This window comes from Sphaeramia orbicularis, chromosome 24 (genome assembly GCF_902148855.1).
Source record: "Sphaeramia orbicularis chromosome 24, fSphaOr1.1, whole genome shotgun sequence".
NCBI lineage: Eukaryota > Metazoa > Chordata > Actinopteri > Kurtiformes > Apogonidae > Sphaeramia > Sphaeramia orbicularis.
Window position 1 is genome coordinate 10,906,850 of NC_043979.1, and position 12,405 is coordinate 10,919,254.

The window sequence follows — 12,405 nt, forward strand, 5'->3', positions numbered from 1 at the left end:
TGTTGTAGCCGGACGCCTGCAACATGGGCCAATAGAAGCGCTTTTACGCACACAATCGTAACAACAGGCGGATTATTGTGCAGAAAAACCTGCCAGTCAAGTCCATTTAGCCACAGTGGCACTGCCATTACAAGTACTATGGTTAATAAAAGATAAAAACAGGAGTAGAAATAATAATTTATGGGATAAATATGCTAATTTCCTCAAGGTTGAAATAAATTCTTAAACTGACATTAACTGGTAATTGCGAATGCATATTTTCAGCATAAAAATGCATGTCCTGCATCATCAATGCAAATGCAAATGAATAACACTTTTTGCAGGTTTGAAGCACATCCTTAAACCCATTCTGCAAAATGAAAATTGCAGTATCAGAGACAGAAGGTATCCACAGCATCTGCAGCGTCAGACCCTCTGCACTCCATTTGTCATCATTAAAGCCAGTGAAGCCTGCACACTCCACACAGTCCACTGAGGTTTGCTTTGCAGCGCACACACATACCCCACTCTGTGTGTGTGACAGGCCGTCACAGCCAGTCCATGTAAGGCGAGATCACCAAGCGTTCCTATGGAAACAAGTAAACTGTGCACAGGGAAGTGGAGACATAGAAAAGAGTTGGGCGTATGGACACAAAAGCCCTCTGGAGAATGCACAGAGTGGGAAAAAGTCTGTTGAGGAGAGGTGGATTTATTTCCTCTCTGCCACAGGAGGAGAACTGATGGTGAGTTAAATACCAGAGAAGTGTGCTGTACAAGTTCTGAGAACTCCTGTCTCACACAAAACCTTCAGCCGTGGTAAGTTTGAGCCAGGTTGGATTGATGCCATTGACAGACTTTGGAAATTTTCCGTAACTCAATAAATTTTTACAAGATGCATGAGTTAGATATGAAAAAGGTTTCTTTGTGAGAGACATAAGAAGTTATTTGACAAGCTGCCAAATCTGTCATCTGAAACCATAAGACTGAAGTTATATCCCTATAAAGAGAGATGAAAGCAAATGTTTTACACGACTTTAACATTTTAGAGCTATTCTAAGCCTTTAAGTACTCTGGCTTACTCTGAAAACGATGATGGAAAACTTCAAAATATGTTGCTCACGTTCTCATGAATGTAATAGAAAAGTATTAAATGTGTACTCCTTTTTGAGTATTTATCACTGTTTCATCCAGACATCACCAGTGTAACAGAAAAATGCCACATCCACCAAAATCGGCTGCAAGCTGTGCCAAGATGCAGACCAAACGAAGTGCATGGACCCCTCTGAACCACCCACTGTCCAACACCAAGGTCAGAGCAAGTCATCTCTCCTAGAATGGAATTATCCAGCCAGGATTTAGATATTTTGGGATTTGGAAAAACATGGAATCGAGTCTATTCAGACACAGATTTATTCTCATGCTGTCATTGTCATTAATGTAAGATCTTTGCAAAATAAAGGCCACAAAAAAACATCAGAAAGTATCCGTTGTAATCGGTGGAGACAGGCCTTACTTTGTATTTATAGTTACAGAACAGGTCTTTTATACATTCAGCAATGGTGGATTTGCCTACCAGCGCCCTTGGCACCATGCCCCCCCATTTAAAAATCTGCAGAAAAAACCGTTGCATTGACCAGGAATTGAATCCCAGTCTGCCCATTGCAGTCTAAAGCCGTACCTAATGAGCTAAATCTCTCTTGCCTGAAAAGCCGCCCTATTTGCTATCTGATCGTCTTGGTACTTTTTGGGGTGTGAGGTTTATGTCTAAATTTTGGGGTTAATTAAAATTAAAGTGTATATTGTGTTGTGAAATATGACCGTAATGCACAGTATGTTTTGTAAACAAAGCAGGAATATGACAATTCAGACAAGGACCCCCCCCCCCCCCTTCCATTTTTTCTGGATCCGCCACTGTTTAGTCATCTTTGTTGTCAGTCTCTGGGAACAACTTAGGGTTCAGTTTCCCCACTCAAAGCTACTTGGACAAATGGGCAGGACAGGAAATTGAACCGCCAACCTTCTGGTCGGTGGATAACCCACTTTTCTACAGGAACTATGACTGAAAAATGTCATTCTTTTCAGATATCAGGAGTTAATTTTTTAATTTTACAGAAATTCCTCTCTACATTTGGGCTTCCTGTCCATACATAAGCTTTGTTTTAGGTCACTAAAGGGGAAATTTTTTTAATGAAGAAATTTATAAACTGAAGTTCATTTGCATCCGCATGTTCAGGTAAAATGAGAAGATCAGAAAACAATGGCGTCACATCCCATTTTGCTCATGTCTGTTATTGCTTTGTGTAATGAAGCTGCAGCTGAAACATCAAGTCCAGGTGTAGACATCAGCGTATGATCTGCAGTAAATTGATACCTTTGGGAGACGGTGACATGGGCAGGTGTTGTGGTGAAATCTATATTATATAAAGAATGTACCTTCACAATCCGAACTAACACTTAAGTTTAAACTTTTGCTGCCGCTCAACTTCACATCAGATTAAAACCTCTATGTCTGCTGCATTCACTATTTTCCACAATTTTCACAGTTCAAAGTGCAAGAAACAATGACTTGTTGCAGCATTTGCAGCTCATTGTAATTGTTTTTGTTGTGTGGACAGATATATTTTGTAAAATTATAGACAAAAAATTGGTTAGCACAAGGTCCTGGGCTCAATTCCACACTGCAAAAAGTGATTTTCAAGAAAGGGAAATTTACTTATTTTGGGGATATTAATCTGTTTTGGTTTGTTTTTTATAGTTTTAAGTGCTGATGGAAAAAACATCTTGGCAGTGCAAGACGGTCAACCTTGTTTTTAGAACATATATCTTCCCTTTCGTAGGTCAGAATTTGCAGCTTATTTTGAGAACAAATGGTCTTGAAATTAGCTCTAATGTGCAGCCAATGCTTTGCCACCGATGTTTTCTCCTTATTTTAAGCAATAATTTTCTCAATTCACAAGCAATGCATTTTTTCTACATTCAAGGCACAGTGACATACCAATGTCAAACAGACATCTTTGTTGATCAGCATCACAAAAATTTGTGTTGTTCCAACTTTCAACACAATTCATGATATATGCAGTTAGTGTGGATGGGTGGATTTGTATCAGTGTGTGTAGAGCATTCATCTTACAAACTGCACTTTTAAGTCTCAAAGCAAATATGTTTTCTTCCATCTTCTGCATTACATTATTTGGACAATAAAAGATAAGGAAAAAATTGTCACAAAGTATCATCCCCAGTAGGAAAAACAGTCGTTGTATGATAATTGTCATGCATCACATCAAACCAAACTGCCAATGTAAGTCTTATTTATTTATTTTTACCAGTGAACAGCATTATTCTATCGTGGCCTCTTATAAAACCTGAAAACAAAATGAATCATAGTCCAATTTTTTTTTTCTTCAAATCCCAGACCATAGCCAAAACACATGATAGTGATCAGCTCTCATTCCAACAACAGCCAGGTTGAGGTTCTGGGGTAGGGTGGGTTTAGGGTTTAGGTTTTTATTTCTGTTCTGGTTCTTCCTCAGGTGTTTGATGAGAGACGGAACCTTCTGGCAAAGTGGGTAAGTAAACATATTCAGAACAACAGCCCTGTCTTATGTCTGATCAAATAAACCTGTTTTTAAGGGTACACTCTGTGCTCTGTAGTCTCCATATTTAACATCACCTCATACCAGACCGTGCAGGATAATAAATGTTCTAGTGTTCCTTGACCTCAGTTTGCCAGGTGGTCTGACAGCCAGAGGAAAGCTGTGCTGCAGGACTTCGTACTGGGTTGTTCAATGGATCAGCTGTGTTTCCTGAGCCTCAGTGTGAATAGACGGCTCCCCCTACAGGCTGCAGACTTCACCTGCCTGCTGCCCCGGGCCCTCAGCCTCTACCTCTTCTCTTTTCTGGACCCCCGGAGCCTCAGCCGCTGTGCACAGGTAACCACGATAACCACAACATCTGTGCACAGGAGGTATGTAGGGTTTCTAACATCCAGATAGAGGCTCACAAACCTCACCCCCTGGTCCCTGTCATTCTGTTATCAAGCCAAAATATAGAATAAACCACACATCTAAGAACCATGTCTATTTTCTGTTAAAATGTGCATTTTAATGAATATAAATATAAATTAAGATGTACATGAGACATGTATTTAAGTAAAAACATTTCGAAGGTAATTAAATCATAAAAGTCTCCTTTATTATGGGGTGCATCTTTTCTCAAAGCTTTTGTGACTCTAGTTATTTATGAATAATATTATTATTTATTTTTAGATTTAGATTTTTTTTTAAAATTCAACACAAATATTACATAATACATACCAAAATTATAGATTTTTGTTAAAGTGTTGGATTAAGGATAAATCACAATGTAAAAGATTTGTTAAACTTCTGTAAATAATTGCTGATTTGATTATATATTATCAAATCAGTGACAGTGCAAAACATAACTTGAAATTAAATTTTGATGTGAACAGAGAAAAAAATAACCACATCAGTGATGGCAACTTTTTTTTTCTTCAATCACTTTTAACAATATAGAACACTCACAGTACAAAACAATTAAAAAAAACAAGCAAACAAACAAAAAAACAGTTGTACAGAATACTGGAAAATAAATCAATAAAATGTAAATAAATAAATGAAAAATTAACTTGAAAAAGGATACAACAGAGCTCCAAAAGTTTAAAAAACCTACTGAAATTAGACATTTATAGACAAATACATTTTACAGGTCAGACACTGTTAATAAGTATCTTTAAAGGTTTAAAATATTTTACAAATGCATTCATGAAATCTATTAAATTCCATATTGAAATAAATAAACAAATCTAGCTTTGTGGACTTATTTACCCAGAAAACACAATTATTTTATTCAGTTGTCACTGACATCACTTTATGGAATAATTTTTTATTTAGAATTGAAAATTAATGCTCTGTTTATGCTTAAAGACCCAGAACTATCTTTGTGGCAACTGCTGAATAGATTTTTCTCTCTGTTTAACCTTTCCTAAGTGATTTGCCACAGTTTACTATAATATCATACTCTGAATGTAGTTTCTTTTTTTTTTTTTTTTTCTTTTTTTTTTTTTTTAGAAAAATCTGGTATTTTTCTCCATTTCATGTATGGATTGTGTCAATGTTGAAAAAAGCAAATGTTAAAAAAGAGTAAATTCAAAGGTTATTATATTAAAACACTGGAAACTGAAGAGAAAGGAACAATTTCAGGAAAATATATCATTAACTGCATGCAAAAACAAACATCTATAACCACTTTCATTTGTCCAACATGGCTTTTACTAGTGAATCAGTGTTGCAGCAGATAATGGCATTTCCAATTTCACTACAGAGCCTCGGAACATCCAAATAGGTCACATATGATGCAGCTGAAAAGCAAACAGACTGCATTTGACCTGAATTATTTGCATATATTAATAGCATTACTGGTTTAAAAGCTATTAAACATTTTTGATCACTAGATGCTTTTGGTGGTTGGTGACTGTTTAGGTCTTTGAGGGTTAAAATGCATCATCCCTCAGTCATTTCATAGCGCAAGTGTTTACATATATCTCAGTATAATTTAAATCTTGTCCCATACATCATGTGTTCCAGAGAAGTTGTGTGAAGTTTTACTGAGTCTCACCTTGTCCTCTGTGAGCAGGTGAGTTGGCACTGGAAGAGTATAGTGGAGCTGGACCAGCTGTGGATGCCCAAGTGTCTGAGGCACGGCTGGTGCATCGACTTCTCACCGACACCGTTAGAACAGGGCGTCTGGAAGAGACATTACATCCACACAGTGCTGGAGCTGAGACGCAGTCCACCACAGGTCGGAGGATCAGGGTCAGATCTAGCTCAGTGCTTACAGCACTTAGACATTTTGATTGATTGATGACTGATTATTTATTTCAAGCATATGAAAATAGAAACAAAGAGACAAGACAGAAAATAAGAAAGAAAAGGAAAAAAAAACACAAAAAGAACATAATGAATGTACAACATTTACAAGTGAAAATAGAGACAAACTAGTAGTAATAAATGTACTTATATGTGTATTCATGTACACATATATACACCCACCTGGAGACCCAACAATGTATTTTTGTCCTCTGTAGGGGACGAAAGTTTCACAGCTTTACTTATTTAAAAAAAAACACAAAAAAAAAAAACGACAAAATGACATTTGTCATTATTGTTTTGTATCCCAGACCCCTGTTAGAAAAGAAACACCTGAAGTCATTGTGTCCCAATACTTTTGTCCATTTGTGTCTGAGTTTGGCAATAATGCTTTGAGGCTAATGATATACAGATTATGAACATATTATACAGGTGAAAATACAGATTGAGGTGGTATTAGGATACTATACAATTAAATACTAAAAACATATTTTACCTACTCTCAATGTTTTGTCCTTTTCTAGATCGCTTCGTCTCAGCAGCAGTTTGTTATTCCAGATGTATCCACACTCCGCAGTAGACATGAAGGTCAGTCAGAAGAGGCCTGCCTACTCAGTGAGGAGTGTTGCATGTCCGCCTGCAGCACAACCAGACGACTAAAGATGGAGAAACAGTCGACTGTAACACCGCCATGGAGGGATTCGGACAGATGTCCTAAAGACACGCTCCGTTTCAACTACCTGGACAACCTGGACCCAATCGAACAAGCCCTGACAGCGTAAGAAAATGTTCTCACACATCACCTCTATTAGAAAATCTAGAAAGGATAGGCATGGGAATACACCTGAAAGAGAACAAATCCAAAATGTGCTGAAAAGCAAGAACCAGAACTGAGAAGATTTAACAAAAAAAAAACTCCTGTAATGTAGAATAGAATGTGCTTCAATCACATAGGCCTACAGTTGTCACATCATGTCAATGTCTATTAATAATAATAATGACGTAGTATAATATTAACAGATGCTTTTAGCCATGTTTATACGCAAAAATCATAGAAGTAAAATTTTAAGTTTTCTGTTATCATATTTTGATTCTCTATCTAAAGCAGGGGAGGTAAACATGTGTTAAACGGGATGAATTTGCAAAGTGCAAAAATTACACTGAAGATATTAACAGTGAAGGATGTCGAACTCGTTTTTGGTTCAGGGGCCACATTCAGCCCAATGTGATCTCATGTAAAATAACAGAATAATAACATAAATAATGACTCCAAATTTTCTTCTTGGTTTAATGTGAAAAAAAAACTATATAACATTATACCTATAAATAACTCTTTTAGTGCAAAATAAATCCCATAAAATTATGAAAATATTTACATTAACAAACTATCCATTAAGAATTAAATGTGAATAACATAAAAAAATATGAACAACCTGTCTAAGGAAAATTAAGTGCAATTTTAACGGTATAATACCTGTTACTAAATGTTTTGTGCCTTTGTAGATCCAATCCACAATAGACACGTATAAATGATAAGTTGAGACATGATATTGTTAAAATTGCACTTGTTTTTCTTAAGATTTTTTTTTTTTTTTTTTTTTTTTTTCAGATTATTCACATCTTTTTTGTTTGGATAGTTTGTAAATTAAAATGTTTTCATAATTTAATATTGTTTTTTTGCACTTATTATTTAAAGGTTATGATGCTATTATTTTACTAGTCCAGTCCACTTGAAATCAAATTGGGCTGAATGTGGCCCCTGAATTAAAATGAGTTTGCCCTTATCTAAAGTCGACACCATTTCAGTGCAGCATTTCTTCATTATTTGCAGGGCTGCCTTCTTCTTTTTTCATTTCTACTGCATTCCCTGATATCTAAACTTTACTTTCACACAAGAAAGTGAAATAATGTCTGACAGGTCTGAGGATTTTCCCAGGCGTTGTAGATCTGATGAGCATTACATCCTGTTGTTCCACCTGCTGACCCACACAACTGTTTATCTGCAGGAAAACCAGGAGCAGAGGTAGCACCCGTCACAGCTCCACGCCAAAGCCAGACAAGGGAGGAAAGAAAATGCTCTCTGAGACCCATTACAAACTACGCAAGGCGAAATCTCTGGTAAACCACGCCGCATTCATCATCTGTGCCGTAACCCCACTGTGACTGTGACCTCCTTGTCAGAATCAAAGGGAGGCGATAAATGCCGAGCATCCTCTGGAGACCACGCATCCAGCAGGCATCATGCATTATGGAGCAGCATTTACACACACATACATGTTAATGATGAGCGGTTCAGAGTAGGAGCTGATATAGGGAGATGATAGTATGATGATGATGATGAGGAGGAGGAGGAGGAAAAGGAGGAGGAGGAAAGGGTCAAACAGAGGACACAGCATCATTTAATATTCTGTAGGAGTTCAGAACTGTGTTAATTTCCACTCTAAAACCAAAACCAAGGGAGCTATATCGAAATATATTATTAACAATTAATACATTATTCAAACTGATTCATGAGATTTTGGCACAAACATGTCCCACTAAGAAAACTGCAAATTCCTTTGAAAAAAAAACAACAAAAAATGTTTTTTTTTATTTAAGTATAATCAGCTTGGGGTTACCATCAGGTCAAGTATAACTTTCTTTGGCAAGTAATTATCTTTTCAGCATGATTTCTTTTTCTTTTGCCTGTTCCACTCAAGCATTTGCAGATACAGATTAATAGTCAATGTGCTTTTTCCATATCTTTACAAATTTCAGTTCAGATTTCCACCAGGAGCTTAGACACCACATTATGCTTCCAAAAAAAAAAAAAAAAAAAAGAAAATGGTCAAGAATGTTGTGCCATGACTGTTCTTTTGCAATCTTATTAGCTACAGCAATTATAAATGCAAAGAATTCCCCATTCATTGCATTTAGATGAACTAGATTTCTATTATAATTATACTGAATTACATAAAATAACAGTTTCCAAATGGGAAGACATTGTGAAAAAGGTCAGATTATTATCACATTACATGGTCTTGATAGATTCTTGAAATTGTAAACTGATAACAAGACTTCAGACTTTATTATACTCAATCAATATCTTCATATCTGGTGCAATTTTTATGAAATCACAGTTCAAATATTATGTTTTTTCCTGATTTTGTACATAATGTTATAATTGTGATTTTTCTTCTTGAACTGATGGTTTTTTTTTACACTGTTTAGAATTAATTCACCATATTTACCTCAAATATAGTCACATCTGTCCTGTTTCAGACAATGTGACGACCAAAGCCAACTGACTTACAGAGTTTGAACCATGAGCCTCAGAGTAACAGGAGTTCCATCCATCTGCTCCATTAAACCCCCTAGTAAATCAGAGCAGATGTGTCTGTTCAAATCCAGAAAAAAAAAAACGACCTTTCATTTCCACTAAACCTACATAAAATTCACATTAATACATTTAGCTAAGTCTCCGCTTCCTGATGTTCACAATATTTTGGTGATATGAGGCACAAACAGTAAAACTAAACCAAATAAAACTATACTTCTAGGAAAGGTGAAGATCTGCACCAATATGTTTTATACTGATTTTCTATGATCATTTTTGAAATTATAGCATTTTAATATTTTCCTTTGATATTCAAATTTGCAATAATAGTTGGAATTTGATTAAGAATGACCCTGGATCATCTCTGGATCTGCTGCTGTGGTCCTGCTTCTCTCCTGCCTCCATCATCATTATTCATTTATCCATATAGTTGTGATGGTGTTTATCATATAGTTACATAGATGGTAGAGGTTTCTATCACTGGTACTAACAGCTGCAGTAGTAGTATATCCACTGTTAGTACTCGTATTTGGAGTAGTAGTATTAACAGTTATGGACATTTGTTCTAACTATTGGTAGTTATACCAGTAACAGCTGTTCTATTTTTTTTTTTAAACTTATATTTTATTGTTTCATTTTTGAAATTTTACAACATTTAGACCATAGTGTCAATTGTCTTCCTGTATATTGTCCATTTTTTCTATCGATCTTCACATGTTGCTTGCTGTAGTCTTATGATATAAGTAAGTCTCTCCATATTGTGAATTTCTTCCACAATGTCTCTCTAATTATTTAGGGTAGGGGGGGGTCCTTTTTACACCATTTTCTTGTGATGGCTTTTTTAGACACTACCAAGAGGATTTTAATCAAATATTTATCCGTACTTGGTATGTCCTTGGTATGTCTTTTCCTCTTAAATGACCCAAATATAGCATAGAACATGTCCTTGGTAGTTCGTATCCCAATATTTTTCCACATTCTTCACTGATATTATTCCAATATTGGGATAATTTTGTACACTGCCAAAAAACATGTGCTTGACCCGCATCCTGCTCACCACACAACCTCCAACAGGGCTGAGATAATGATTGTGAAGCCTTTTTGATCTTTGGTGTTATAAAAAAAAATCTCATTATGTTTTCCCCACAAAATATTTTCCAATTTCCTGAATTTGATGTAATCACTTAAGTTTCACACATTTCGTATCATGTATCATCACTTAATTCTACCAACAGTTCTTTTCTCCATTTATCTCTAGCTGTTCTGGTTTTGAACAGTTATAGTTCAGTTTGCTTCATTTCATTGCTTTAATTTATTTAGGATGAAACAAAAAATCATTTTCACTTTTTCCCTTTCAGATGTTCCTCAGCTCCAACTGCAGACCTCATCATCCTTCACCTCCTCCTCCTCCTCATCATCATGACCATCATCACCTTCATCATCCCCAGAATCCACCCCCTTGGGTTGCGCACAGTCCCGTCGATAACGTTCCCCAGGAATCCGCCCAGAGCCTGCTGAGGCTGGCCCAGTGGAATGCTGGGATCCGTCCGGGGCCGGTGAGGACGCCGGTGCCCAGGTTGAGTGTGGAGGCTCTCAGGGCGTCCCAGCGCTCACACAGGAGCCTTCCTAGTAAGTAGTCGCAGCAGCCCGCCACACTCCTCTGGGCTGAATATGATGTAACCACACAGCAAGAAATGCAGTCAGGACAAATTACAGGCTCAAAGTGACTGAATCTGCAGGAAAGTTGCAGACTGTGACCTTATTAGAAGTGTTTTGTGTCTTAATTCAGGCGTGATCGGAGGCGAAGTGTCGATTTTGCACTTTCCAAAGGATTTTAAGCTAGGCTGCCTTTGACTTTTGTAAAACATCTGACAACAGGCCTGTTTTTCTGACCTAGAGATATGTTGTTTTCACAGGACAGCCACAGTCCAAACACAAGATGATTTCACAAAAAATTACACATCGCTGTAGATTTAACAAAAAACCTACCTGGAAAGTAGTAACAATTAAGTCAGCCTTAAACATCTATATCAGTTAAATATCCTTATTAATGCAGCAGTAAAATGAATTTAATACAGCACATGTAACAGTAAAACACTCACATTTTACTACTTTACTGCAGTACCACTTTCATTTTTTATTCCTTAAACACATTTTACTATTAACAAATTAATAATACTTACATATTTTTGCTAAAGTAAGATTCTGAATATAAATTCACAGCTTCGCTTAATAGTTTTACTCATGTCAAATTTCCACACAAACACTTAATTTGATCATAAACACTCACTCTCAGCTTTGGAAATAACACCTTGGGAAAAGCTTAACTCACATTCCACTTACGGTTTTGTTTTCTGGAGGGCAACTATTGGATGCTGAGAATACTGGTATTATAAAACTTCAGGGATGATTAGATTTACTTTTGTCTTTAATCTCAATATCTGAAAATGAACTCAAAAATCTCAAAGTTGGACTGACTTTGTTTTCAGACACATTCCTCTTTTTTTCAATTTATACACATCAGTAATTACCTTTTACAAGGTGCTATGATCACATACTGAGTCCCGGTTACACTTAATCTATCCAGAATAAATCACATGGTCACAATCATTTCAAGAGCTACAAATATTTCATTCCAACTTAATGGGCATCAATGTATATTGGAAATAGATTCAACCTATAAAAACGGATTTGTAAACTTTACATAGTGAAATCTTTGGACTGTGAACTGACTCCTCATTGAATGCATCCTGTTGCTAGGAAGGTTTTGCGTTTTGCAACTTTGTGCTGCATCAAACCAAAAAACACTGCAACTGATGAAGTACTAACACAGCTGGGATAGACTGTTGACCGGTCATTATTCAAAGGGAAGAAACACATAATTTTATATGAAAATTATTTTACATTTACTTTATTCATTTAAAAAAAATGTTCCAGGTACACCACTGTTTGAGGTTTAACCTTGGACTGGAAATGAAGAGCACTCAACATCACCCCCTGCAGGAAACTGTCTGAACTGCAGTACCAAGATTCAGGAGACAAGAATGAGAACTGGACGCCTTGACAACTATCATCAGTAAAACCAATGAATGATTTAACATGCTATAATTATTATTTTTTTAAAGGTTTGTATTTTGTATTGCTTTTGACATTCCTCTGAAGATGGAGACATAAAAAGAAAATTAACTCACACAAAAATGTCAACACCTGTAGTTTTGTTAATAA

The 12,405-nt window shown here is 36.2% G+C and overlaps 1 protein-coding gene across 1 annotated transcript; it reads left to right on the forward strand.

Annotated features, from left to right (window-relative positions):
• Window positions 1–557: 557 nt before the first annotated feature.
• On the forward strand, window positions 558–12,367 carry fbxo16 (F-box protein 16). Its single transcript, XM_030127782.1, has 9 exons — window positions 558–795; window positions 1,171–1,288; window positions 3,510–3,545; window positions 3,702–3,908; window positions 5,632–5,796; window positions 6,389–6,642; window positions 7,871–7,982; window positions 10,539–10,809; window positions 12,118–12,367. The coding sequence occupies exons 2-9, from the start codon at window positions 1,193–1,195 to the stop codon at window positions 12,138–12,140; spliced, it is 1,164 nt and encodes a 387-aa protein (XP_029983642.1). The 5' UTR covers window positions 558–795; window positions 1,171–1,192; the 3' UTR covers window positions 12,141–12,367.
• The last annotated feature ends 38 nt before the right edge of the window (window positions 12,368–12,405 follow it).

What these genes read in the sequence shown, in the direction of transcription:
- fbxo16 (XM_030127782.1), top strand. Translation starts at nt 1,193, where the DNA reads ATGCCACATCCACCAAAATCGGCTGCAAGCTGTGCCAAGATGCAGACC. An exon ending in GCCTCAGCCGCTGTGCACAG is followed by an intron (nt 3,909 to 5,631) that starts GTAACCACGATA and finishes CTCTGTGAGCAG; the next exon opens with GTGAGTTGGCACTGGAAGAG. An exon ending in ATCGAACAAGCCCTGACAGC is followed by an intron (nt 6,643 to 7,870) that starts GTAAGAAAATGT and finishes GTTTATCTGCAG; the next exon opens with GAAAACCAGGAGCAGAGGTA.